This window comes from Rhinopithecus roxellana, chromosome 2 (genome assembly GCF_007565055.1).
Source record: "Rhinopithecus roxellana isolate Shanxi Qingling chromosome 2, ASM756505v1, whole genome shotgun sequence".
Classification (NCBI taxonomy): domain Eukaryota; kingdom Metazoa; phylum Chordata; class Mammalia; order Primates; family Cercopithecidae; genus Rhinopithecus; species Rhinopithecus roxellana.
In genome coordinates, this window is record NC_044550.1 from 171,376,584 (window position 1) to 171,404,075 (window position 27,492).

The 27,492-nt window shown below is 37.4% G+C and overlaps 1 protein-coding gene across 2 annotated transcripts in view; it reads left to right on the plus strand.

Moving 5' to 3' along the window:
• Window positions 1–27,492, plus strand: part of PPARGC1A (PPARG coactivator 1 alpha) — a 111,783-nt gene that overhangs the window by 70,404 nt on the left and 13,887 nt on the right. For both annotated transcript variants that reach the window (XM_010362992.2, XM_010362991.2), the window contains exons 3-10: window positions 1,554–1,748; window positions 3,728–3,850; window positions 4,706–4,910; window positions 8,896–8,941; window positions 9,051–9,124; window positions 18,816–19,731; window positions 20,293–20,397; window positions 20,551–20,671. In XM_010362992.2, the coding sequence (XP_010361294.1) occupies window positions 1,554–1,748; window positions 3,728–3,850; window positions 4,706–4,910; window positions 8,896–8,941; window positions 9,051–9,124; window positions 18,816–19,731; window positions 20,293–20,397; window positions 20,551–20,671 (1,785 nt within the window). The remainder of the gene's footprint in view (window positions 1–1,553; window positions 1,749–3,727; window positions 3,851–4,705; window positions 4,911–8,895; window positions 8,942–9,050; window positions 9,125–18,815; window positions 19,732–20,292; window positions 20,398–20,550; window positions 20,672–27,492) is intronic.

Consider the following 27,492-nt stretch of genomic DNA (forward strand, 5'->3'; position numbering starts at 1 on the left):
TTCTCTAGTAATACAATTTGATTTTCTGATTAGCTGTCTTATTCTGTGATTCTTGTAATTTTGTCAGGTCAATTAACTGGAGTTCAGTGCTAGAGAGAAGGGAAGCGTGGGCACTGCTAGCTTCATTAGATGTCAGCAGCTTAGGTGCGTTTTGTAATAAAATCTGTGTGGGATAATTTAGCTCATATTGTTAATGTCATAGCGTACAGAACTTTAAAAAGAAGACTTTGGAAGCAAGTCAGATTGGACAAACAATGTGAAGTGCTAAAAAAAAAAAGAGAAGGAAATGGTCCAGAAGATATTGTTGGCAATAAACGCAGATCAATGAATTATTTAGCAAGTAATCGTTGATTAGCTATGCCATGTGCCCAGTGATGGTACTGGTTGTCCACGTGCATAGAATATAACACATTGCCTTGTTAACAAGGTACATGTTTGGAAGTCTTTGAACATTTTTTACAGAGTACTGAAATAAATAGTATATTTTATAATGAATTGTTTACAGGTTCTTCCCTTCCACAGTAGTGTTTATTGGAGGGGCAGACTTTTGTCTTGTTTCTCTTTGTATCTCCCACACTTCAGATGTCCCTGGCACAGAGTAGATGTTCAAAAATATTCGTTAAGTGAATGATTGAAGATTAGCTTTCTAAGAGTGTGTTGGTGGAAATGAGTCAAAAACAAGGTAGGATATATTTGCAGGAGCCCCAATTAGAAATAATAGTGCGCTGAAATAGTGCCCCGGCCACAAGAAATAAATGCATTTAGTAAACATTACAAAGTAAGACTTCATTCAGTGACTGATCAGAGAAAGAAGAGTCAAAATAGGTCCAGAGTTTGAGTCTGAAGAATTGTTACCCGAACTCAAGAAGTCAAAAGAAATAGCAGTTTTGTTGTGAAAGTTGTAGAGTTTGGGTTTGGGGGATGAGGGAGCTATTATGAAGTAGAAGTGTCCAGTAGGCAGTTCGAGATTTATGACTAAAGTTGGGAGAGATGTCAGGGAGCAAAATAACTAAATGATTTTGGAGTGTTCAGTGATGAGATTATAATTGAAACCATGAAAGTGTATAGCTGCTCTCAGTATAGTTCCACTTTCTGGTGTCGTTCAAATAGAGAGCTGTCTAGACAGTTTGGGCGGTATGCTGTATAGGAGATTCAAACACTATATCTGAAAATGTAATTGATGATGGTTAAAATTCTCTCAAGTTCCAAGATTCTCGCAATCTTTTCTTTTAGTCAGGGAAAGAAAACATGAGCAAGTGGAAAACACTTCTGTGACCAAGAAGAATTGTATACAGCAGTTTTAGCGCTAACATAACAAATTGATAAACTGGGCAGCTCAACTATCAGAGATTAGTACAGTAGAAGTATTCATTAATTGTGTCATTTGAACCAAAACATGAATTTGGAGTTTGAGAAAGATATGATCTTCGTGTTCTGGAATGGGCATTCTAGATTTCACATATGGTTCACTCATTTGGTCAAACATGTTGATGCATAGTGTTACCTGCCTCCCAGTGTCAACTCACATCTTCTGTTTTTTTCTGTTTCTGCAGAAGATAGATGAAGAGAATGAGGCAAACTTGCTAGCAGTCCTCACAGAGACACTGGACAGTCTCCCTGTGGATGAAGACGGATTGCCCTCATTTGATGCGCTGACAGATGGAGACGTGACCACTGACAATGAGGCTAGTCCTTCCTCCATGCCTGACGGCACCCCTCCACCCCAGGAGGCAGAAGAGCCGTCTCTAGTAAGAACCCTTCCTACTGTTTAGCAGGAATTGGAGTTGCCTCTGGCTACCCGCTGCATGGGTATGATGTAGTCACAATAAGGTTTGGATTTTTTCATTTAGAATGATGCCAAAGCAATCCCCAAGCACACTCAGAGTTGCAAATTGTGCGATTCTCTGTTTAAAAATGTTGATAATACATGTCTTCATGTAATCTTATTGCAATTGTTTTCTTTACTATCTTTTCCTGTTATGTGTGTGTATTTTTCTGTCTTAGTATTATTTATGTTCATGATGAAAACTTAGAAAATGTTGACAACTAAAAAGAAAAAACTAAAAATTTCACCTGTGATTTCAAATAACCTCTCATATAAAAATGATTGCAATATTCTTTTAAGATATATCATGAACATATTGGTTCAAATTTAAATATATGATAATTTGTAGTGGTTGCATAGTGTTTTATTGTATGGAAATATTATAATTTATTTTGCAATCTTTTATGGGTGGATATTTACTTTTTTCTTCTATTTTTCACTATTTTAAATTTGTATAATAATTGACTTATTTGCATTTTTATTCTTATACATACAGTTGTAGAGTCAGAATTAGTAGATCAACAAATATGCAATGTTTTAAGACTTTGGATCCATATTTCTTATGAAGACTGAAAAACTATAGCATGTTTGCCACCCAAGTTACTTAAATTTATGATAGACAATGAAGACTGAATTTGTTGGCAATGAAGAGAGAATTTTCCTTTCAATGCAGTGCTTGACCAGAGTTTTATTAGTTCTAAGACACAGTTTACCTTCTCATCTATGGTAGCCATTTGTCATTTGCTATAAGTCTGATATAAGGGCATGCTGTGTAAATTATGGGATGCCATGATCCTTCAGACTCTAATAGTGTGTTTGTCATGCCATTTAGAGGTTGTTACTCTCCTATCACTAAGTTTTTAAATGTTAAAAATGCTCTATGCAAATATATGGAGGCCATACTTAAGAGTCCATTGGATTTTGAGGTTTCTGATATAGAGAATATCTCATAAGTAATTGTTATTTATTCTCCAATTTCTCCATTTGTTAGTGTCATTGGCTTTGCTCCCTAGTACCCTGATTTCTTTCCATTGATATCAGATTGTTTTCATCTATTCAATTTGTTCATTTGGGAAGAGCAGCTGACTCAGAGACATACTGTATGTCAGGACAAGGAAGTCCTTGAGGGTCATCCAGTGAAATGAAGAAACAGAGGTCAGGAGACAGCAAATGCTTTGCCTGTGTCAGCACCCACATCTCCTGATCCACAGGCCAGGACTCTACTTACAAATCCTTTTTTTCTTTTCCAGAATCAGTGATAGTCATTCTTTTATTCCAGGCATTCTTTGAATCAGTAATTTCATATATTAGGTTATGAAACATGGTTCAAAGCATCATAAAATCTTTTATTTGTTGCCACTTGACTTATTTGGGTTTTTGAAAAGAAAATGTGTATCTATTCTCCCCTACCCCACACACTGCCCTCCCATGTCTTCATTCAGCAAGGCAGCTTTTCTCACTTGGTAGTGATTTGGAAATTATTTTCAAAAGATGTTTTTTGCATTATTTGTTAAAAAAAATATGTAGACCACACCAAGTCCAATTTATTCAGTAATCCCTTATGGCTGGAAAATTTGAGATTTTCCTTCTATTTTTCACTATTATTACTTGTATAATAATTGGCATATTTGCATTTTTGTTCTTATGCATACAATTCTAGAAATTGAATTGGAAGGGAAAAGGAAATATTTTCACAGTTGGTAGTATAATGTCAAACTTTTTTCTACTCTTTAAATATCATATTTCCTATAGCACTATTGCGCTAAGGTGTGACATAAATAAAATGACAGAATTAACTTTTATAATTATAATAAATTACATTTAAAATTTCAATAACTTATTCCAGTGCTTAAAAGATGCATAACTTTACTTGCTTTTCCCTTTTCCTGATAATGTTTCTAGCTTAAGAAGCTCTTACTGGCACCGGCCAACACTCAGCTAAGTTATAATGAATGCAGTGGTCTCAGTACCCAGAACCATGCAAATCACAATCACAGGATCAGAACAAACCCTGCAATTGTTAAGGTACAAATGTAAATTTTTTAATATGGGGGGAAGTACCAAAGGATTTTGGCTTGAAGCTGTAAAACAAATAAGTTCGTAGGTATTAATTTAGCTGGGACCCCGAAGCTGCCTCATAATGGTGAAATCAGTGATGAGTGGGATTCCGTAAACAGCGCTTGAGCTACTTTAAACTAGGCAGAGTTCATTTACGCATTGTCTTAGGGTGTTTGGAATGGAAGTGCCACTGTTAGTTCTTGCCCACTTTATTGTTACCTGCAGCATTGTGGGCTACAGTAAAATCTGCTGATAAGCTGGTATTATGTATGAGTAGCTTTAAGATGCAGGATTGCTGTTTTGCTAGCTGGCTAACCTGAGGAAGATTGCTTTTGGAATCACCACAAAACATCTATCTCTGCCATTAATTGGATGGAATGCTGGCAATGCCATAATTCAGCTAGCGGGCTGTATTAAACATTGTTTGTCTTGCCATTCACTGTGAGTGAAAACGGAGCATTAAGGGGTACTTAAGAGAGTTGTGAGTACTGGGCGTCAGCAATCAGTGGCAAATTAAGGTTTAAAGCAGCTTATTTTTTTTTGTATTCACAGTAAAGGCGCTGTAGGGTCTTGTTAGTTACATGTTGCTGAGTAGGAACATTGAAATGTAGGAGAAATAAAATAAAAAGCTGCATAAATGTCATTTAGGAATTTTAAATGTAATTTTCTTTCCTTGTTCTGCAAACAATTATTCACAGCTCATAGATCTAGTACACTTAGACTGAACACTTCATTGAAAAATCCCATCTCTTCAGAAAACCTATATGCATTCTGATAAGGTTCAGTTCACTAATTTTAGTTTTCTTTATGCCTGTTTTTAAGACTGAGAATTCATGGAGCAATAAAGCGAAGAGTATTTGTCAACAGCAAAAGCCACAAAGACGTCCCTGCTCGGAGCTTCTCAAATATCTGACCACAAACGATGACCCTCCTCACACCAAACCCACAGAGAACAGAAACAGCAGCAGAGACAAATGCACCTCCAAAAAGAAGTCCCACACACAATCGCAGTCTCAACATTTACAAGGTAGGCTGGGGACCAAAACGAGCTGTTGGTGAGGGCACTGGAAGCAAAGAAAGCACACGTAAGGTCGGAGAACACACCAACTTCTTGCTTCCATCCCATCGGTGTCACTCTGTGGAAAGAGAATTCGGCACTTATTATAGAGCGGGGGAAGAAACCTTTCTTTGGACACAGGTTAAACATATTCTATTCAGCTGCTAGGCAGTCTAATTCACAAGCACTGAAAGACTCCTGAAATGTTAGCTAGGTGGGGAGGAATTGCAACATCACATGAGGTTTATATGAATCTCTGAATTGCTGAGATAATTGAGGTTATGAACAAGCTTGGCTAACCAATTCATTATAGAGCTTTTATTTTTTCCCTTCCAGTAATGGAAAAAATGAGGCATCAGTGATTTGTTATATACACCTTAAGAAGTAGTAAATAGTGTTTATGCAGCCTCTCTTGATTACTAAGTACATTCCTTTTCTAATTCTTTTTCTTCTTTCTTATTATCTCCTCCTCCTTCTCCTCCTCTTCCATTCCTCTCCTCCTCCTCCTCCTCCTTCTTCCTTCTTCTTCTTCTGTCTTCTTTCTCCTTCTCCTTCACCTCCTGCTCCTCCCCTTCCTCTTCTTCTTTCTCTTCCACTCCTTCTTCTCCTCCTCCTACTCTTCTACAACCACATGCTATGCTCGCGGATTTTATTCTGTAAACAAAGATTGGAAAATTCCTGATTGTTTTCTTTCAATTTAAGAAAGTGCCTAGATTAAACTAAACATCTGGGTTGATTTTTATTATCACCATATATTGCTAGAGGAGGCTGATGTTTCTGAGGCAGATCCTGGTGATTTGGGGAAAACCTGTCTTGGCAGAGATACAATTTTCTTTTAGGCTCCTCCTTCTCAAAATGTAGTCTTAGAAGCCCAAAGACCCCTTGAAATGGGCAGTTGATTTAAAACATGCCAGCTTCTACTTTAACCTTGTTGGTGGAAGTAGACATATTATAACATATCAATTCTAAGCATACACCTCTTTTTGTTTCACTTTCGTTTTCCCAACTTTTCCTGTTAACTGCAGAGTGGTAGGCAGTGATCTCTGCTTGGAACCGTGATTAATTCGTGTAGGTATGCTGTTATTGCTACTGATTCAATACAGATTTTTTTTCCCAGTGTTTTGAATTTTCTTTCCTATTCTCTACCTCAGTATTAGCCCAGGATTTTCAGGAGCCTTCCTTTAATATTTTAAATTGACTTTCCATTAGGCTTTCCCTGGTAGATATCTCAAATCCACTACCCATCACTTTCTGTCAGTTTGGGAAAATATATTTAGTGAAATGGACCGCATTCTCATTGCTCCAGCTGGATCTTCCTCATAAGCACTACAGCAGTTCTTCCTGGAGCAGAACCACGGTGCCATAGGCCTCGTTGGTCATGAAGGTCTCAGGTGAGGGGAAGCTGATGAGCTCGCTCTAGTGAGTGAACAAATGAATTTACCGGGCTACTCCTCACCCTGTCCTGGTCATGCATGCATTTTCTGGGGCCAAATTTAAAGTCCTTGTAATATGTGACCCAGCCTGGCAGCACATGTTTTAAAGTTGTTTTTTTTTTTTTTCTGTTTTTATTTTTCTTTTAGTAAACTTTTACAAATCATGACAATGAAGAGTTAAATAGGCCTTTGGAGGAAATTTTCTTTAGATGAGACTGGCTGTATATGGTATATGTCTGTGGCAAGGCACAAAAGACTCACCCCAGACCAAAGTCTGTTGACAAACAGTCAAAATCCTTTAGTTATGAAAGGCCTAAAAGAAATGAAACATGGCTGACAAGTAAGAACTAATACATGCTCAACTTCAGTAATTATTTGAATTATTATTTAACATCAAAATGTGGAAAATACGTGAACAATTAGAGATAACTAGGAGGATCAATTGAAATTACCTTTCTTAAGGTGTTGTAATGTTTTCTCACTGAACTTTGTGTATGCTTTCCATAAAACATTTTGGAGGCAGGTTCTCTTCATTTCCTTAGCATGATCGTCTAGCCATCGTTGTGTGTTGATGTCTCATGTATTTGTCCATTTATTCATGTATTCATCCAAATACCATAATCTACATGAAAAAGACACATTCCTGACTTCAAGGATCCTACTAGTCTCTGGTCTACCAGTCACTGAAACAGGGTGGATTAAACTCTCAATAAATCAAATCAATACTCCTCTAATGGTAGCATTAGAGAGTCTGGGTTTATTCAGGGATCAGATTCTGTATGTGGTTTGGGGACTGTCCCCTTCCTATGGCTCTCATTTACTGTTTGCTTTTGGTCTCATTAACTATGACTGTTGCCATTTCCTCTCCTTTCATTGACTTTGGCCTTACCTGTACCCAACAATCAGAATTTGAGAGTCTTTCTTTGAGCATTTCAAATAGCCTATACTACCTCTTGAAAACCAGAATTTCAGTGACTGATTTTTAATGTACATTTATTATGTCACATAGCACATAGTTAATATCTGGTTATATTTTCTATGGAATTTGTATGAATTATCCTAATTATTAGTTGAGTATCATAAAACTTGGTAAAGTTTCTTCATGAATGGATGATTTTTGAAAGACTTGTTATATTACACATACTCAAAAATTAATGTAAAATCAGCTCATTTATCTGTATAAATGAAAAACTGAATCAATCAATGTATCTAATTTGTTGAAGATATCATGAGCTTCATATTTCTGGATGTACATTGAAAGATGATATACTATTCAACTGTGTAAATCTAAATCTATAAATTAAATATGTAAATACTATTTATCCAAGTAAAGTATCTAATTTCAGGTTATTTTGGACATGAATAATATTTTCACGTTTCAAAAAATTAATTGCTGGGGCTGATTAATTTACTTTAAAGTCTGTTGAATGCAATTTCTTTTGACAATAGGAGAAAGGAAACAGAATCTTGGCCAACTCTGTGAGTAACTATTTTATGGCCCTGAAAATACCACTTAGTATTGTTAGGTCTCAGTTTCTTCAGCCATAAGATAAGAAACTATTCTAAACACCTTTTTGGTTTTGACACTACGATTTCCATTACATAAACAACTACCACTTGACCTTTTGAAAGTAATTATTTTAATGAGAAAAAATTGACATCAACCTACATACACATAAGCATATGCTTATAGATAAGCATAGATATACGTAATACATGAATGTATAGCCTAAGTATGCCTCTCATCATATTTGCCCCTCCTTCTGTTCAAAATACAAGATTGCCATGGAGAAGCAATTGAAATTTTGGGTGAGAAGATTCTTCACCCTTCATTATTGGGAAATGCCGCCTGTAGGAGGGAAGATTCAGGAAAGCACAAAAGGAGATAGTTAGCATCTTTGCAAGTCGGTACACCTTTCAACTGATAAACATGGTATCTTACTTTAGTCATCTATCAGATTTGCGGATCTGAACCCCTTCTAAACCATCTGGGTCAATGCCCACAATTTGCCAACATCTCTCAATTAATTTTCAGTGAGTGGAATAGTTACTGCATGAGCTTTGGCCTCATAGAAATAACCTATTATCAGGGCTAGATATAAAATTATACACTTTAGGAGTAAAATCAACTGAATATTCATAATGTTCTGTCGCCTTGTAGTTTCTCTGCTGTTTTCTTGTCTAAACAAACCGTGTACTGTATTCCAAATTAAAACAGAAAACATTATTTCTCTCTGATGGTATGATGCAAATTTTGTATCTGTAACAGGGAGGGTTCATTTTTGGAAAAATTCTGTTTTTGTATGTGTTTTTGAATGGTAGTTTACTGATGCAAACGCTATTTGGAATCTGTTTTAGCATAATGGACTTTTGTCTGACTTTGATTCAATATTCAGAGAATTCCTTAGTTTAGTCTTTCAGTTTTCTGGTTGTTTTTCCAACTTGACTGTTGTGGAAAGAAAAGAAATCTAAAAGACACTCAATATTACATAATTAGTTGTTTGTTTGTTTTTTTTCTTTAGCCAAACCAACAACTTTATCTCTTCCTCTGACCCCAGAGTCACCAAAGTAAGTATTAAGAAACGTAACCATTTTCAGAAAGGGAAGGGGGTTCTAATACATTTGGCTACAGCAACTCCATTTCAGTTTGTTTTTATAAATGTGCCATATCTTCCAGTGACCCCAAGGGTTCCCCATTTGAGAACAAGACTATTGAACGTACCTTAAGTGTGGAACTCTCTGGAACTGCAGGTAAGCCTTATATTTCACTTGGAACTTGTGTGTGTGTGTGTGTGTGTGTGTGTGGTGTGTGGTGTGTGTAATAAAATAATAGAGTGTACTGTCTATGTGATTAATGAAATTAACAAAGAATACAAAATTGGATAAGAAGTTATCTGTAAATATTTCCAGTTGCTTATTTTTTAAAAAAACTAATAAAAAATACTGAAGCACTTTAAAAACTTAGACCAACTGAAGAGCTCTTAGGCAAACTTCTGAGTTGGTTGCAAATGGTGCCCTTGCACTGAGTGCTTTAAGTTGAGGTACTTGAACCCCACCAAAAAGTGAATCGTGGGATGTTTAAACAAGAAATTCTTTGGGTCTGACCATTGCTGATAAGATTAAAGGAACAGTACATTAAACAAGATGCTTTCAACCAGAACTATGGTGCCTACATCCACCGTGGTCATTGTTGCTACGTTTAATTTCACACTTTGAGTTTGCTAAATTACCTTCTTATGAAAGGCCTAATGCATGATTGCATGACTTGGTCAAGCAGTAGAGTAGTTAATTTCATGGTGTAGATAGATAGTAATGTGTGTGTGTGCAGAGTCACACATATGTACATATATACATATCTTTATAGGCATGCACACTTAGACACACAAATCCTTACTTATAAGCATATATTTAACATCATTTCTTAAATACATACATAACACTATTTCTTAAATACATCATAACTTACATATATGTTTAGAAGTAGCTTTTGTGTGTATATATATTATATGTGGTAGAGACCTTCTTATCTGACCAGTGAGGACCAGCAATTGGTGGGTTTATTTAAAAAGTTGATTCAAACATATACTGTTTTATTTTACCTTTGCTTAAAACATAAAAATATACATTCAAATATTACAGTTTTGGTAGAAGATGGAGAACTTTACCTTGAGCTTATGTTTGCTATTTGGGGGTCTATCGATTCATCTTTCTTGCATAAACCACACTAATATATTATTATACAATACATATTATAGATGGTAGCCACTTTTTTTATTGCTTGCTCCTTGAAGGTCAAGATTAGAGACATTGGTATGGTAGTCTGAATTCTTTTAGATTTTTATAATTTTTCCAATAATTTCCAATTCCACCCATCCACAACTAATTTGATAACACTTCTTTTAGCAATGACCTTTTTTGAGTTCTTTTTTACAGGAATATTTTTCCACATTCACATTTCATTCATTTGCAGGAGATTTTACCATCTTACATAATTTCAATCACCAGTACAATGCACATTAACTATTTAGTCTATTGGGGTACTGAGACACACTGATAAGTAGCATGAAAGCAAATATTATTTATTGGATGTGTTCCACCACCTTCTAACAAAGGTAGGCCCAGAAGGCAGTTTTTAGTTCATTGAGTGTGATTATAATAGCTGTACAGATATAAATTGGGGAAGCTGAAGTAAAGCCCAATTGCATTATGTAAGAGAAGGGATTTAGAGCTTTGGAAAGCAAGGAGATGAGGACATGAAAGATGCTGAATGAGGCTGGAAGGTAAAGTTTGGAACCTTCCTGGAGAATAATGTAAAGAGGAGATGGAGGGAGATTTGTTTTTTCTCTAGAGATATTGTGGGCTTGAAATGCCATGCAACATGTAATGTCTACAATTGTCATCTCCTCTAAAAACCTTCAGCAAAATTGGTCACTTAGTAGTGTTTGAAGATTATGACAAACACTAATTGTACCTAGAAAGAATCACAAAGGGAGAAAAAGAGTTGTCAAAGGGAAAACAAGGTAGCATAGCTTCAAGTTTAAATACATTGATTGACCAAAAGATTTTTTAAAAATGAGAAACTGCAAAGGCAGTTAAAGGACTGACAGAAATACTTAGGCGATAGTATCATCCTAGTGAATGACAGAGGTGATCCATGGAAAGGAATGTGGAGGAAATTGAGCTCTCCATAGGCTAACCTGACTTGGAGAGCCTTCAGGGAAAACAACAACAACAAAATGCACAGATTCTGAAGCACAGGGGTGGAATGGAGAGAAGATGTTGATGGAGCAGAAGCAAGAAAGCAGGAAACCAAAGGGATACTCAAATGACGATGAATTTGGCAAGGACTGTAAAATCAATAAGGAGCTACAAGATGGCACACACACCTTCCCTCCTGGATCTTTTGATTGCTAAGACTCTTTTCTACATCCTTGACCTTTTCTACACCTCAGTTTCCTCCATTTTAAAGTCATATTCATAACTACTGATAAAATTGTCGACTCAAAAGACTAGAATATAGGTTGAAAAATAAAACTGCCAGTATGCAATCATTTTTGACACACAAAAATGGAATTTTATGTGGTTTGATCTGAAGTAAAACAGTTTATAAGCAGCAAAGCTTCAATTAAAAGTAGTGTATCAGGATTTTAAAGAGCAGACGGCATAGCTTGGTGAAGTTTACAAAACCTTGGCTTGGTTTTTGGACAAGCCCAAGTTTAAATTCTGAATGTCCTCCCATCTAGTGTGTGGCTTTGGTCCATTTACTTAACCTCTGAAAGACTAGGATTCTTATGCATGATATGAAGATGATCACAATACCTACATCTCATTGGGTCAGTGTGAGGATTAAATGAGATAAAACATGAGTACCCCTTATTATATAAGTGCTCAATAAATATTAGATATTTAATTACTAATTCTGATTAATCATTTACAGTGGTCATTGTACCTTGCTTCTTATCTTTTCAACTTTTGACTGTCTTCACCTCTTCCCTTTTATTGCCCTTGCCGTGTATCCTCTTTGGCAATCTCATATATGAAGTTATTTATTGTTTTTCTGTGCTTCCCCAACCCCCCACTATTTTCACGTCAAATTGAACAAATACTGCTTTTGGTGTAAATATGGAATTTGCCAAATCAAGGTAGAAAACTCACTGATTTGAGATTCTCTCAGCAACAGCTACCTCTATGCCTACAATTTCTGGCAATTACGCGCTCCTTAAATAGGCACTTTACATACAGTATCTTCCTTACTCTCTGCCCATTTCATTGTTGAGGAAAGATTTATACGTTGACACAAGCTATATGATAGACCCTGGGTTCAAAGCAGGTCTGCCCGAAGAGAAATTATGTCTCTTTCCTGAAGTCTGAATTTTAAAGATAGTAATTGACATATGTTATGTTAAATAGGCTTCACTGCACTTGCCAAGTGTCATTGATTGGTACTGTCTGCCAGGAGCATTGTGTTGAGAAAGGTTCTAAGGCCAAGTCTGTGCTCACAGGGAATGTCATGATCAATTAATGATGTCTGCCACAGGTGCAGCAGGTGGGTGGCAAGGGTAGAAACAGCATTCGTATTGGTAGTTTGTTGATCCTTGGTCTACAGACTTAATCGGTTTGATTGCAGCAGAAGTGACCCAAGCTTTGGCTCAGGCCTTCTGGTGTCTTCTTTTTCTTTACTCTCACAAATTTTAGTGAAATTTTCCAAATGTTTAAGTGGAAATGTAAAGAGTCAACAAAATTCTAAGACCTCCAGAATAATGCCTCTGCCCCATCTGCAGTGTCTTTGGGAAACAGGAGGGATGAGATAGGAAGTTTGCTTTATTAGGTATTGCCAGCTGGTCTGACTTCTTTGTGATTGTCCTAAACTGGCTCATTTTGGCTGATAAAAAAAACTCTTCTCTTTTACAGGTGTAAAAACTAATTTGATTTCAAAATAGCTGTTAGTAAAGCAAGATGAGAGAAAAGAGAATGATCTTTTGGCAGAAGGCATTTAAATCTATTGCATATGGAGATTTTCAGAGTGCTACACTTTTTTGTTTCTGAAATGGGAATGGCAAAGCAATGTCAGCTCAACAAGGTGACGGTTTTAACCACAGACACGAAGGAATTTGGGTAGGGACCAAAGTGACTGACCCCAAAATTTTATGTATATGTATATATAGTTTTTATTTGTTATTACTGTAAACATTGTAACAGCAGAACTATTTTATAACTGATAAAGAAAATGAGAAGAACAAAAAATATAATCAGATATCATCACAAGTAGGACTTCATAATTTTTTTTCTCCATTGGTATATGTTTTTCCACATTATTTTCATCAGAGGGGACATGTGATTTGATGTTATTTATTTTTTACTTAATTTTTTCTCTAGGCTTTAATCAGCAGTCATTCCAAGTGTACTTTAGTAGACTCACCATAAAAACAACAACAAAACACTCATTAACCAATCTGTAACTACCACTTTTATGTTGAATTTTACATTGCCTTTTTGGACTCTCCATTTAAAAGTTCATTTTGCTGGAAAAAATGTATTGACAAACAGCATAAATACTGGCAAATGGCTGTAGCCTTTTGGCGTATATACTTCTTGTGTATGTGACGTATCTTTGGGAAAGTAGACCAAAGTAAAATATCGGTAGTTGTCGGTAGTTTTAAAAGGAAAACCATAGCATCAGAGAACTGGAAGGTGATTTTGACAGGTCACAGAATCTATTCCTGTGCTTCAAGAATCTAAGAAAGGGAGACCCAACAAATTCTCTTTACAGCCCATTCCAGTGCTTGCCAACTCTTACTGTCAGAGATTTCTTCCATATTTCAACCATATTCTTCATTTTCTATTTTTAATCTCATTCTTTTTGACCCAGTGTCTATAATGACAATTCCTTTGTTCCTAATTTTTCTTTTCTGGAAATGGTACCATCCTATTTCTTGTAAGCCAAGTATAGCAAAGGAATTTTCTCTCCCACATCAGCTTTGGGGTTTGGCAATAGCCACCTGAAATGCCAGGTTCTCCTTACTCATCCCCTATCCCAGCTCTCTGGGGAATTTACACAGGGGTCAATTAATGATATCTTCATCTTCCATTAGCAAGAGTTGGGGAATTAGGCATATGTCATAGGAATGTTCTGAAGCTTTTCTCCAAGGTCAGTTTGTTCCCCAGTAACCAGGGGTGATGGGAGAAATACTTAAAATGTACTGAAGGCAGGCCACTTCCAAATGGACTGAAGCCAGCCAGAGGACTAGCGGGGTCTGTTGGAGAACCTTCTGTGCCAAGTGTGAGCACTTCTGTTGCTGGGTCTTGTGGAGCTCCGTTGAGTCCTGGGGAAGTAGGTGCAGATGGAGAGAACACTAGAGCAGCTTTTATCAACTGAATATTTTAACAACTGCTTTAAAGGTAACGGTTGGTACTCAGTGAATATCAGCTTTCCCTCTGCACTCTTGACACCCACTCCAAATTCGTGAGGCCTGAAATATGTGAGTAGGACAAGTCACACACCTCTCTTTGCTCCGTTTTCCTATTTTGGTGTGTTTTAAAGCAACTTAGAATCTCATCTCCTGATTTTTTTTTTTTTCTTAAGTACCTGAATTGGCGTGCAACTTATGCAAAATCCCACTGTTAAACAAACTTGAAAGTAAGTTGCAGATTTTGCAGTAGATTCTGCAAAATGTTATAAACTACTAAAAAAAAAAAAAGTCATTGGTGAATAGCACAGCACAAGAAACAGAGCCAGGGACTCACCATTTATCAGAGTCATTCAATTAAACAAACAAACCCAAAAGAAAACTCCTCCAAGAAAATCGTTTCATAGCGATAATGAAAAACAAAACAAAACTTGTCTGCCTTTTTTTTTTTTTTTTAATAAAAGGGTTGTTTAAAAAGATGACTGTAGAGTATGTACCACTTCTCCAAGATTTGCTGTGCAGAAGTGCATAAGTGTGAGTGATGTAGAGGTGCTTGTTTATTATGGAGCACATTTCAATGCAGTAATCATAAATATTCCTAAGGTTGTGCTCTGTTGAAATATGACCTACATACTCTTGATTGTTTGTGTTATGTGATTTGTCTGACACCCATTACATTCTGGGTAATAGCAGCCATTTGTTGCTCTGCACAGCAGGCTCTTTTGACAAAAGAAAATAGGCGGCAATAAAAAAGCTATAGTCTGAATTACATTCTGCACCGAGCTGCACTGCTGAGAGTTTGTGCAAGTGTGTTAACAATGCTCGGAACTGCCTCTTGTCAGCCTTCAGCCTGTAATGGCCATCTGTCCTCACATAAATCTGTCAAAACGTGCTAAGTTCAAGAGAGAGCACGGAATATACCTTGTACTGTCAACACCAAAATGTACACATTCCCCAGAAAATCAACACGCAGGAAATAATCCAGAGGTTATGGAAGGCATTAGCACTGTTGATTTGGGCTTGTGGCATGAAATCGAGAGTCCAGAGATTAGTGGGAAGATGAGCAAAGGTAGTGGCATCAAGGGATTGAGCACCGGCCTCCCTCTTGCTTCAGGGGGAAGGTTTTGGGTAGCGGAGGTGAGGCTACAGAAATAACAACTAGTTCAGAGGCAGCAAGGGGTTGCCTGTGTCATCAGCAGCTCTGAAAAGTTTAACACTATGTTAAATGAAAACATACTCTTTGCACTTTTGTTTTGCTTTGTTTGGCTTTGGGTCTCAACTGTATCTGGAGATAGGCTTTCCATTAGGGAGGCACCTGGTGATAGAAAGTCTTGTCATCCGTGAGATTTCTCAATCTTGCTTTGAGATATTCTCTGGTTAGAGATGTTTCAGTACACAATGAAGGCTTTAGGGCATTAGCCAAATTATTTTTCTCTCTCCATCTACTCATTAATCCTGAAATATCTTCCATTCAATAAACAAGCATTACTTATTTGTTTCAACAAATGGTGCCAGCAGAAACGTACAGCCCTGATATTTTTACTCACGGGGCATATGTGATGGTCTCTGGGTATTTCCATCAATTTTAAGCGTATATGCAGAAAAATATACTCATTTCAAATTTTAAAGAAGTGCCTTTTTATTAAAATCGATTGTGAAGTCGCTGGAGGCTGAGTCCCTGAAACAGCAGCATCTGGTGTCATATCCAGCATATAGTAGGTGTTCAACGAAGGTCTGTTCAATGGCCACAGGCCATAATGTGTGACAGAGGTAAAAGGCTTTGTTTTTAACTCAAAGGAAGTACAATCAAGGTGTTGCCACTCCCCAGAGCAACTTGAGAACCAGTTATTTAAGCGATAATGAGCTTAGGTACTAGGACAAGTGTTTCGAATTTTCAAGACACAGAAGGATTTCTGTATCTGAAATCTCTAGATACCTGAGCTATTTTTAGAACCAGTCTCTCTTTAATAGTGGCCTAATTTGGTGTTCCTGAAGTTTAAGGTTTCTTTTTATAAATCTAAAATGTCTGTCAAAATATGTATACCTGAGAGTACAAAGTGGCATGCTGCAGACACGCTAGGGCTGGGGTTCTCCAGATGTGGTCTGTGAAGCATCTAATTACAAATGTTTACCCAGTATCCCAAGTGATTCTTGGACTGCTGAAATGTGAGACCCACTACTAAAGAAGAATCTAGAAAAATTAAAATTAGTAGAAAATAATAATGCAACAAATGTGCCCAAGCCACATTCTGCAAAGAGCTTATAATCGATTTGGAAAGACAAGACATAATTCACATTCAAAAAGAGATAAGCAAAAACGTATAGTAATATGTGATTGGTATCAAGAGAGGGATCCTGACAATAAATTACTAAAGAAGTAAAAACTACCCTAACTTGGGGTGATCATGCAAAGATTTACGGAGTTGGATGTGAGGATATTGAATGCCATTTCCTCCGATACAAGGGCTATGTCGTTGGACATATTTGATTGGTATTTACTCAGCAAAGAGAGATTATTTGTCATTATTTCTTTAAGTATCTTAGGGTCCTAAGAGGAATATTTGAGAGTGTGCTTTTTTTTTTTTTTTTTTTTTTTTTTCTGGGAATTGCAAGTGGTTATTGAAGGTAGCATGTAGAAGAAATCAGTATGCATTAATTAATAAGGCAGTGCAATAGGTAAATAAAACAAGTGAAAACAGAGAGAAAAAGAGAAGATCAACCAAATAGGAATTTCTTAGATTGAGTAAAAGACATACTCATCTATGAGAGAGGAAACAAGAGTTGATTGTGCCTCAGTGGCACCGATGTTTCATTCAGTCATATAAGTCACTTCCTTTGCTACAGCAAAGACAGGGACAAAGAGCCATCCAAGAGAAGCTGCCAACAAAGGGAAGCCTTTCTGAGACTCAGGTGTGGCCATGAACAGAGTACAGTGTCCCATTCGCTTTGTACTTGCATTTCTCTATCTTCCTGAACTTTTCTGGGTTGGAACTCCAAAGTCAAACCACCTTACATTTGTATACCTTTCCTTCTTTCAGGGAGAATTAGCTTTGAATAATAAAAATTGCCAAATATTGGTGTAAAATATTTCACTTTAGAGAAAACATTCATTCTTTCCATTTCTTTATTATAAAGTAGGAGAGTGAGGCAGCATCTTCCTGTTCATATCAAAATTTCATGTGGCTCTTTGTGACCTACATGGCCCTTGGTAGATATGTATGTGTGTGTGTGTGCGTGCGTGTGTGTGTGTGTCTGTGTTTTCTTATTTTTTTTTCAGCAAGGTAGCATTTTTTTCCTTGAAACTTGCCTTAAATCTAACCCCATACTTGTTAGCAGACTTGAAGTTCTTTTTGCTGAATAGTGTTCACCCCGCCTCCTAAACAGAAAGTGTATTGTAAACTAAAATGCTCCCTTGTAAGCAGAAAGCCATTTGAACTCCAGCCTGCCCTTCTTCAAAGTTCCTTGGACTCTGGAGCCACTTGACAATGATTCTTCCTCGGCACAAAGGGATGAGTAGGACTTATTCAGGGGGGAAACTCAACAGAGGGGACTACTATGCTTCACGGACTCTCCCACAGTGGTTTCTGATGAAATGTTCTGCCCTCCTATAGAAAAGCAGAAGGAGCAACAACTGATGGCTGTTCCTCTTTCTTCCTTTTTATTTATTTAGTTAGCTGCTGAAGCTTGGCTGAGTTTCAGTCCCTTGGTCTCATAACCCTCCCTTATGTTGTGCTCTATATAAAATGGTCGGCTGGCACTGCGATATTTAGTGTTACTCTTCACTTAGGTTTCTGTTGCAGAACCATATTTTAGACAGAATGTATTAGTTATGCTTACAAGAATGTATTATGCCTACATTAGCCATGGTTTACTAGGTTAATGAACTGTGGCAACAAAGAATCACTGCCGTTAAGTTGTAGAGTTGCCCTAGGTCCCTGCATTTGGCTGTCGTATCTCACTGAACTTACTTTGAAGTTGTCATCTCATCTTTTTGTTTTGTTTTGTTTTAAGTTGGTTAATTCCTTGGCTCCAAGGGTAGATTCTCTTGATTGGACAAAGACCCCTGAGCTGCTTGCATCCTCCGCAATGTTCTTTGCAGACAAATGCTACTAAGGCTATTCTGTGATTCCTCAGTCCCACTTTGTTAATTTTCCATAAAGCAGCCCATACAATCCCCTTGACAATGCAAGCTTTGGTAATAATGCCTAGTTCCGTGCAGGCCAGGGGTGATGCGTTCATGTTTTCTGGGAAGCAGGATTTGTTAGCGTTGGTGTTTGAAATACAAAAGATCACAGCTCTGCCTCCTGTTCAGCACTGTAGATCCATCTTTTCTTGGTGACAGAGGCTTAGGGGATGAGTCAGTCTTTCAGGCCTTGTCATGAAATTAGTTTCCTTCTTCTGCACTCAGTTTAAACCCTTGTTTGAAATCTTGGAAAATTTAGAAACGTGTCTTGGCATTTAAGAACATTATCTCTGTCTCTTTTCTCTTTCTCTCTTTTTTTTTTTTTTTTTTTTTTTTTTAATTTTTGCCTTAGGCCTAACTCCACCCACCACTCCTCCTCATAAAGCCAACCAAGATAACCCTTTTAGGGCTTCTCCAAAGCTGAAGTCCTCTTGCAAGACTGTGGTGCCACCACCATCAAAGAAGCCCCGGTACAGTGAGTCTTCTGGTACACAAGGCAATAACTCCACCAAGAAAGGGCCGGAGCAATCCGAGTTGTATGCACAACTCAGCAAGTCCTCAGTGCTCACTGGTGGACACGAGGAAAGGAAGACCAAGCGGCACAGTCTGCGGCTGTTTGGTGACCATGACTATTGCCAGTCAATTAATTCCAAAACGGAAATACTCATTAATATATCACAGGAGCTCCAAGACTCTAGACAACTAGAAAATAAAGATGTCTCCTCTGATTGGCAGGGGCAGATTTGTTCTTCCACAGATTCAGACCAGTGCTACCTGAGAGAGACTTTGGAGGCAAGCAAGCAGGTCTCTCCTTGCAGCACAAGAAAACAGCTCCAAGACCAGGAAATCCGAGCCGAGCTGAACAAGCACTTCGGTCATCCCAGTCAAGCTGTTTTTGACGACGAAGCAGACAAGACCAGTGAACTGAGGGACAGTGATTTCAGTAATGAACAATTCTCCAAACTACCTATGTTTATAAATTCAGGACTAGCCATGGATGGCCTGTTTGATGACAGCGAAGATGAAAGTGATAAACTGAGCTACCCTTGGGATGGCACGCAATCCTATTCATTGTTCAATGTGTCTCCTTCTTGCTCTCCTTTTAACTCTCCATGTAGAGATTCCGTGTCACCACCCAAATCCTTATTTTCTCAAAGACCCCAAAGGATGCGCTCTCGTTCAAGGTCCTTTTCTCGACACAGGTCGTGTTCCCGATCACCATATTCCAGGTCAAGATCAAGGTCCCCAGGCAGTAGATCCTCTTCAAGGTAAACCTTGGCGAAACCCTAATAACACACAAGGTGTTCCTAAGAAGTAAACAAAATAAAATACGAATAAAAATTTGAAATCTGTAGCCATTCCGGCCCCTGACCACTGAAGTTCTGGCACTGCCAGAACTAACGAGAATGATGTTACACTCACATCTCTCTCCATGTTCTCTTACATCTGTCAGCTCTGAGCACAGTGCCTTGAGCCAGTCCTATCAGAGAGAGTAATTTGTTAAGAAACTTGCTCATCTAACTTTTTCCATTACCTGGAGAGCTGCCCTGTGCCAGGATAGTGGAGATCCATGCAAGATAAAGCTGACAGTGTACCAGACCTGGTGCTCAGTGTTAACATCAATAAGAGACGCTGAGAGAGAGCACATCACTCCCAGCCCTCTAAGCTGACTAGCTGATCACAAACTGTCACTGGGAAATCTCACTAGTAGCTGGGAAGAAAAAGCCAGTCTCTGTAACACAGTGTCCCAGAGGATGCTCCACAGTGCCGATAAACTTGGGTTAAGTGGCAGTTGCAAATGCCCTTTTTGTTTTTCTCATCTGTCACAGATCCTGCTATTACTATGAGTCAAGCCACTACAGACACCGCATGCACCGAAATTCTCCCTTGTATGTGAGATCACGTTCAAGATCGCCCTACAGCCGTCGGCCCAGGTAATGAGGCATGTCATTTTCCTTCGGCTCCCTTTATCCCCTCCTTGAGATGACAAGATGTTCTCCAAAACCCTATACCCCTCCCCATATTATTATTCATTTTGCTTATGCAAATTGAGGTGGTTGACTTAGTGATGAAGTTATGTTTCCCAGGTATGACAGCTACGAGGAGTATCAGCACGAGAGGCTGAAGAGGGAAGAATATCGCAGAGAGTATGAGAAGCGAGAGTCTGAGAGGGCCAAACAAAGGGAGAGGCAGAGGCAGAAGGCAATTGTAAGTGGCCTGGAGCTCACTTTTATTTTAAAGTAGGGTTTCTTCTTTTTCTGTGTGCTTTTTTTGGTGATAGATTAGAAAATAAACAAAAGCTAAGTCTTTGTTAGTTTGTTAGAACAGGCCATTTTCAGCCTTTTGGCTTTAAAATATCCGTAAGTCTTCAGTCCTCGTTGACCTAACTTATTGGAAAACAAAATGTTTAAGTCAGTAAATTTCTCACTCACAGTTTCATTTTGAAGTTCGTTACTGTTTTGAAAAATGGAGGGAGCAGAGATTTTTTTTTTTCAGTCAGATATTGGTTCTTTCCGGTCACAGGATGAGTTTTTCTTTCTGTTTCCTGTTACTTCTCTGTTTGAGTGGCAAAGGAGGAGGGATTGCTATCTTGTTTCAGTTTTTGTCTTTTTGGCCAGCAGGAGACTTAAATTGTCCATGAAGAGACTGAGTTCAAGTTGGATTTAAAAGAGGCAGGGGAGGAAGAGTTGCTAAGAAAGTCATCACTTCTGGCCGGGTGCAATGGCTCACGCCTGTAATTCCAGAACTTTGGGAGGCCAAGGCGGTTGGATCACTTAAGGCCAGAAGTTTGAGACCAGTCTGGCCAACACAGGAAACAGGAAATAACATAGGAGACAGGAAACCTCGTCTGTACTAAAAATACACAAATTAGCCAGGTGTGGTGGCACATGCCTGTAATCCCACCTACTTGGGAGGCTAAGGCAGGAGAATCGCTTGAACTGGGGAGGTAGAGGTTGCAATGAGCTGAGATTGCATCACTGAACTCCAGCCTGAGTGAGAGTGAGACTCTGTCTTGGAAAAAAAAAAAAAGAAAGAAAGTCATCACCTTCTGTGTGATGGTCGCCATCTAACTGGGTAGTTGACACACCCACATTTCTTACGAACTACTTTTCAGTGACATTTTATGGATTTCAGCACCACTTACCAGGGAGTATTATATTCACTTGACATAGAGACAGTGCTGACCCTTCTGTGTAAAGATCCAAGTTATGTTATATTTGTTTGCTCTCTGAAGATCAGTACTCATTTTCAGCAACTGCTGACTAGTAGGTAGGCTTTACCCCAACTCCCTACTGCTGTTTATCAGCCTAGACTTTGGATGGCAAAAATAAGGCAGTCCAGTTGTCAAAATCCAGCCCATGCCCGTGGCAGACATTCCTAATCGATAATGGAACTCTTTTCCATTGAGCCCCCTCAGAGCCTTACGATCTTTTCTGACATGGTGCTCTAGGGAACCATGACTAATCAATGAGATGTAGCACTGCTTTTATTCAGTGCAGCTGCTGCCTGTCTGTGCTAGCCACTCAGAGTTAGCTCAGTGAAGATCAGCTTTTGACATATCTTGCATCTAAGCTAGCCAAGGCTTAGGGAAATGATTTTTGACTGTAAAGGTTAGATTTATATGTTATCTTTAAGAAAACTCACTAACATCAACACAATTTTGCAAAACCTATATAAAAGAGCTGACTAATGGAATCAAAATCAAGCATTGGCCAACAGTTATCAGCTGGAGGATAAAGGTTAAATGAGAGATTTGCTCAACACAGGCATTTAAGGAGAAAGATGGGAGAAGTAATTGAACACTTGGGCCAAAGTTTTGGAGAGTTTGCTGCCATTTAACTTTGAATGTACCTAAGACTGAATCAAAGGCATTTTGCAAATTACAACAATTTGCCACATTTTTCTCAACTTCCAAATGAGCAGTGATATTAAGAGTTGCCAAAGTGTCATTAGTTAACACTTATGAAGACTAATGAAAATTAAAATTCAATTTTTCTAATGTCACTGTATTTAATTAATGGTGTATTCAATAATTATAATAACTCACATTTATATAGTGCCATATAATTTACAAAGCCTTTTAATATGGCACATTATAATCATTACAAAAGAAAATCATGCTGAGCAAGCATGTAGGAAAATGACTATTTTGGTGTTTGCAAATTTATAGTTTATAAAATCCTTCATTTTTTCCCCCAAAAATAGGACATTAAAGAGAAAGATTAATAGTTTCATCATAAATTTGCTTATATGGCCAAGACACAACATAGTTATAACTAAAGCCAGATTAATATTTTAATCAAAAGTATGTAAATAAATGACGTGTATTTATTTTATGCCTTCTAAAGATGATTAAGTGCCAGATATTAACAAAGAAAGGAAAGGAGGTGTCTTTTTTGTTGCTAGTTTGACCCTTTACAAATAGAGCAAGTAGTGTCATTGGTCTAGATGAAACAAAAGCACCCTGAGGGTGACCAGCCTCAGCTTGGAAGCAGATGCTACCCTGTTGTCCCTTTGTGTTACAAATGTTGACTAGTTCCTCTGTTAAGTTACAAATGTTGACTAGTTCCTCTGTTAATTCTTCGATGAAAATAATCTGTATCAATTCTCTTCCAAAGCACACTTGTAATACAAGTGTCAACTTGGTTTGTATTAAATCATTTTACATTAACTAGACATTTGTGAGAATTTTTACTTTAAAGTTCATTTGTGTTTTTGAAAAGTAGATTGAAGGAAACCTAGAACATAGAGATTGTTTACTAGCAGAGTGAACTATAAGTGATAAGTGCTTAATAAAGATTTGGGACTTACTGTTTAACCAATTTCCACTTGGATAATTACATGCTATTTCTATTGAACATGAGTGAAAATTCATAGCTCTTTCTGTAATAAATATTTGCCATGTGGTTGGGATATAAAATTAGGAAAGACATGGTCCCTGTATCCAAGGAACTTCAACTCTACTGGCAGACAAAGATACACAAACAGGCAATACAGTGTGATAAGTGCTATTATAAGGGGTGCATCTGTGGCGCTGTTGTGATCGTATACTGGGGGGCACCCAGATCTGTGTATGAAGGAGAACCTCAGACAGGGTGAGATTGATCCAAATCCTAAAGGCAGAAAGGACAAAGGTTTTCTCCCCCTGCAGTGTCCAATATGGTAGCTTTTAGCCACATGGCTAATTTGATTGGGTCATATTACGATATACTGTGTCATTGGATTTAGAAGACTTGGTATAAATATAGTGTAAAATACTTCATTAATCTTTTTATATAAATCACAAAAGGATATAATAGTTTGGACATGTTGAGCCCAATACAATATATTATTAACATTGAATTTTTCATATTTTTACTTTTTTAAATGTGGCTCTTAGAAAATTTTAAATGACATATACTACACTGTATTATTACTGGACATTGCTGTTTTAGACAGAGGCTATAGCTTATACTAAGTCTCTAAAAAAGAATAAGGTATATTGAGAAACTACTAGTCATTTAATTAGAACACTGAGACATAAGAGGGGCAAGAAATAAGTCCAGAGGGAACAGTGGAAGACAGCATAAAGGGTCCTATAATTCATGCTAAAGATTTTGAAATCTATCTTGAAGGCATCGTGGAACTATTTAATGAGTTTACCCACATGAATTTTTTGGATTGATTTCCTTCCTCCAAATGGTTGGCTTTCTAGCGCCATAATGCATCCCCAAAGTGTATTTTTATGGACTTGAGTGCAGGGATACATGCAGTGATTTTTAACTGATTTGAAAAAATTAACTTGAGAATTCATACATGGAAGAGCTAGGGGAACGAGGACAGTCCAGACCTAAGTTGGTCAGGTAGGTGATGTTCTTTCAATTAAGAAGCAAATTACATTTAAGATATCTTGGGTGCAGTATTGGGTTATCCATTAATCAAAGCAATCATATATTTAGGGAACCAGAAAAACAGAGGCTCCAAAAGGCAATGAAAAAAAAAAAAACACTTTAGAAATTTAATAATTGTTATTTTACAAAATTAAAGGCATCTTTTAAACCCTTGTCTGCATTACTTCTATTTTGAGTTCCATAAGTAGGAGGTGTTTTAGGAGATCTGTAAACTTTTCATTGCTTATGTTTCTAAAATCTTAATTCAGCTAATTCAGCCCAAGTTGAGTGAACCAAATCCAAAAGCAAAGAGAACGCTAATAATTAGTAATTACCAATGCAAAACCATACATTGTGGTTGAATGTTACCATTGTTTCAGTTGGCACTTTCCTGTAATTTCCATCCAGACTCTTTCTCAAAAAGCAATTCACTTTCTGCCTTTCTCAGACTCATAAGCTTGAAATAATTCAGGTTATATTGGGACTCTGCAAGCCAGAGTTTAGTACTTAATGTCTAAACTGTCACTGCTCTAATTTCTTGTGGAATTCTAAGTCCAACTCCATTTGCAATCTGTACAGTTTTCTGCCAGAAAACATGATAATGGGATGTTAATTTAAAGGGCAAATCTAGACATTATGATATGGCTCAGCACTTAAAACCAAAACCAGATGTGCTCGGGCAGCAATGACTGCTACTTTACTTCTCAGTTGGTCAGTGTCCAGCTCAGAAGCCAGGGACAGTGTATTGCTGCTGATAATTATAAACTTCTTCCAAATGGAATGAAAAGAAATTGTGCAATTACTCAGAGCTATTCCTTTTTTTTTTTGAGACGGAGTCTTGCTCTGTCACCCAGGCTGGAGTGTAGTGGCGCAATCTTGGCTCACTGCAAGCTCCGCCTCCCGGGTTCACGCCATTCTCCTGCCTCAGCCTCCCGAGTAGCTGGGACTACAGGCACCCGCCACCACGCCTGGCTAATTTTTTGTATTTTTAGTAGAGACGGGATTTCACCGTATTAGCCAGGATGGTCTTGATCTCCTGACCTCATGATCCGCCCTCCTCGGCCTCCCACAGTGCTCAGAGTTAATCTTTTTTGAAGAAAATGAAATAGCTTTCTATTCAAGACTCTTTAAAGAGATATTTTATGTGGGTGTGTATATGTTATATTATGACTCTTAAGTTCAGTATTTAGAAATGTTCAGTTTTATGGCAAGATGAATAAATTCTAGAGATCTGTTATACAACATAGTACCTATAGTTAACTATGCTATTGTACACTTTAAAAATGTTGAGAGGATAAATTTCATATTATTCACACATACACACACAAACACACACACAGAAAAAAAAGAGAAAAAAAAACACAAAAGAACGCAAATACATTTTGAAGGTGATGAATACATATAGTACCATGATTGTGATGGTGGTATCAAGGATATAGGCATATGTCCAAACTCATCAAAATGTATATGTTTAATATATACAATTTTTTGATATATCAATTATACTTCAGTGAAGCTTTTTTAAAAAGTAGTTATGCATACTCTTATTCTATACTTTTCATGTTTTCTGACTTACCAGTATGTTTACTTGCATGTTAGCTTTTATTTGCATCTTACCTCCTAAGTAGACTAACCTGGACTTATTCACATTAACCAGCCTTAGACGCTAAGCAGGGATAGTAGCACATGGTACATGAATGGGGGACACTTTGGAAAAGTTTAATGCTACAATTTTGTTTTTTGTCTAAGAACACCACCTAGCAGTAGGCATTTATTGAATACCTACTGAATTAGGTTAGATAATCAATATTAATGGCAAGAAATTTTTAGCCTTTTTTACAATCTTGGTATTTCTTTCTATCTGCACCTTTCCATGACCCTCTACTCCACTCACCTTTTCTTTTAGTTGGAATACACCATATTCCAATGGTATTTATAATGTCTTTGCAGTTTTTGAGGCAGTCAGGTTACAGCTAATCTAGCAATGAACACCAGTATTTCACTGCCAAAATTGTTATGTAGTTTCCTTAGCATAGAAAAAAAGATTTTTACATTATTCTGACTTGCAAACGTAGAGAGAGCTAAAATCTACATTATATCAAGCTCTTCCTTGTTACCTAGCATAATAGGACATTTTAGAGAGATCACCCATTAAAAAGCATCAAATGCAGTACCTGGCATAGATAAGAATTCAACAAATGTTCATCTCTCCGCTACCTTCTCTCTTTTCTTAGTCAAACCCCTTTTATCAGGAGTAGTTTATTTGATGAGAAACAATCACTGTATTTTTTCCTCCAGTAACCGGGAAGCTCTAGACTCTTTTTGATAAAGATTTTAGTAATGTGAAGTCAGTTAATTCAGTCATTTTTTTGTTTATTTATCCACCGTGTTTTGGTATAATGAGGATTTACTATAGCTGTTAATGCAACGTAAGTCTTCAATTTTATTATCCACCCCATCAGCATACTAGCTTTTGTGAAAACTGAAACTAAAAGTTATTTGATAGATGTTCCATCCTCCTCAATAGTGAATACTGGTCTGAAAATCATTTTTCAAGGAGCTGTTTCCAAAGGTTTAGAGTTCCTCCAAGCCTTGAAGAAGTTGAAAATGTTATTAAGCATTTTGATTTCTTTTCCTTTCATCTCCTGTTTAGAAATTAATGTCTTGAAAAATTGGCTGCAAATGTTAAGGTTTTTTAAAGATATCAAATCTATTCATCTGTCTAATACAACTGCAACATGTTTAAAAGAATCAGTTCTTTGCTAGACATTTTGGCCAATCTTGGAAAGATTTTTGTCTTTGCTTTCTAGGCTTTTGGATGCCTTTTATTTTCATTTTTAGCAGTAGGAAAATCAAGCACTTCAATAATTTCCTCAAATAAGCATTTCAGCATGTATCCAATCTCTGATCTTTGTAAAGTAGCGAGGCATGGCCCCATTCCTGTGCTTCATAAAAAGAGAGGTAGAAAAACAGGCAATTCAAGTAATTGGGGAACACCCCTTCGGTTTCCTGTTTCTCCCCTCTAGGTTATATCTTCTTTTTACTGTAGAATGTATCAGTATCCATTATAAAAGGTCCTCTGGTTTATATTTTGTATGGGATCGTTGTTGCATACAACTTCGTATAAAGCTGCAATTCAGAGACTGTCCCAGTATGTCT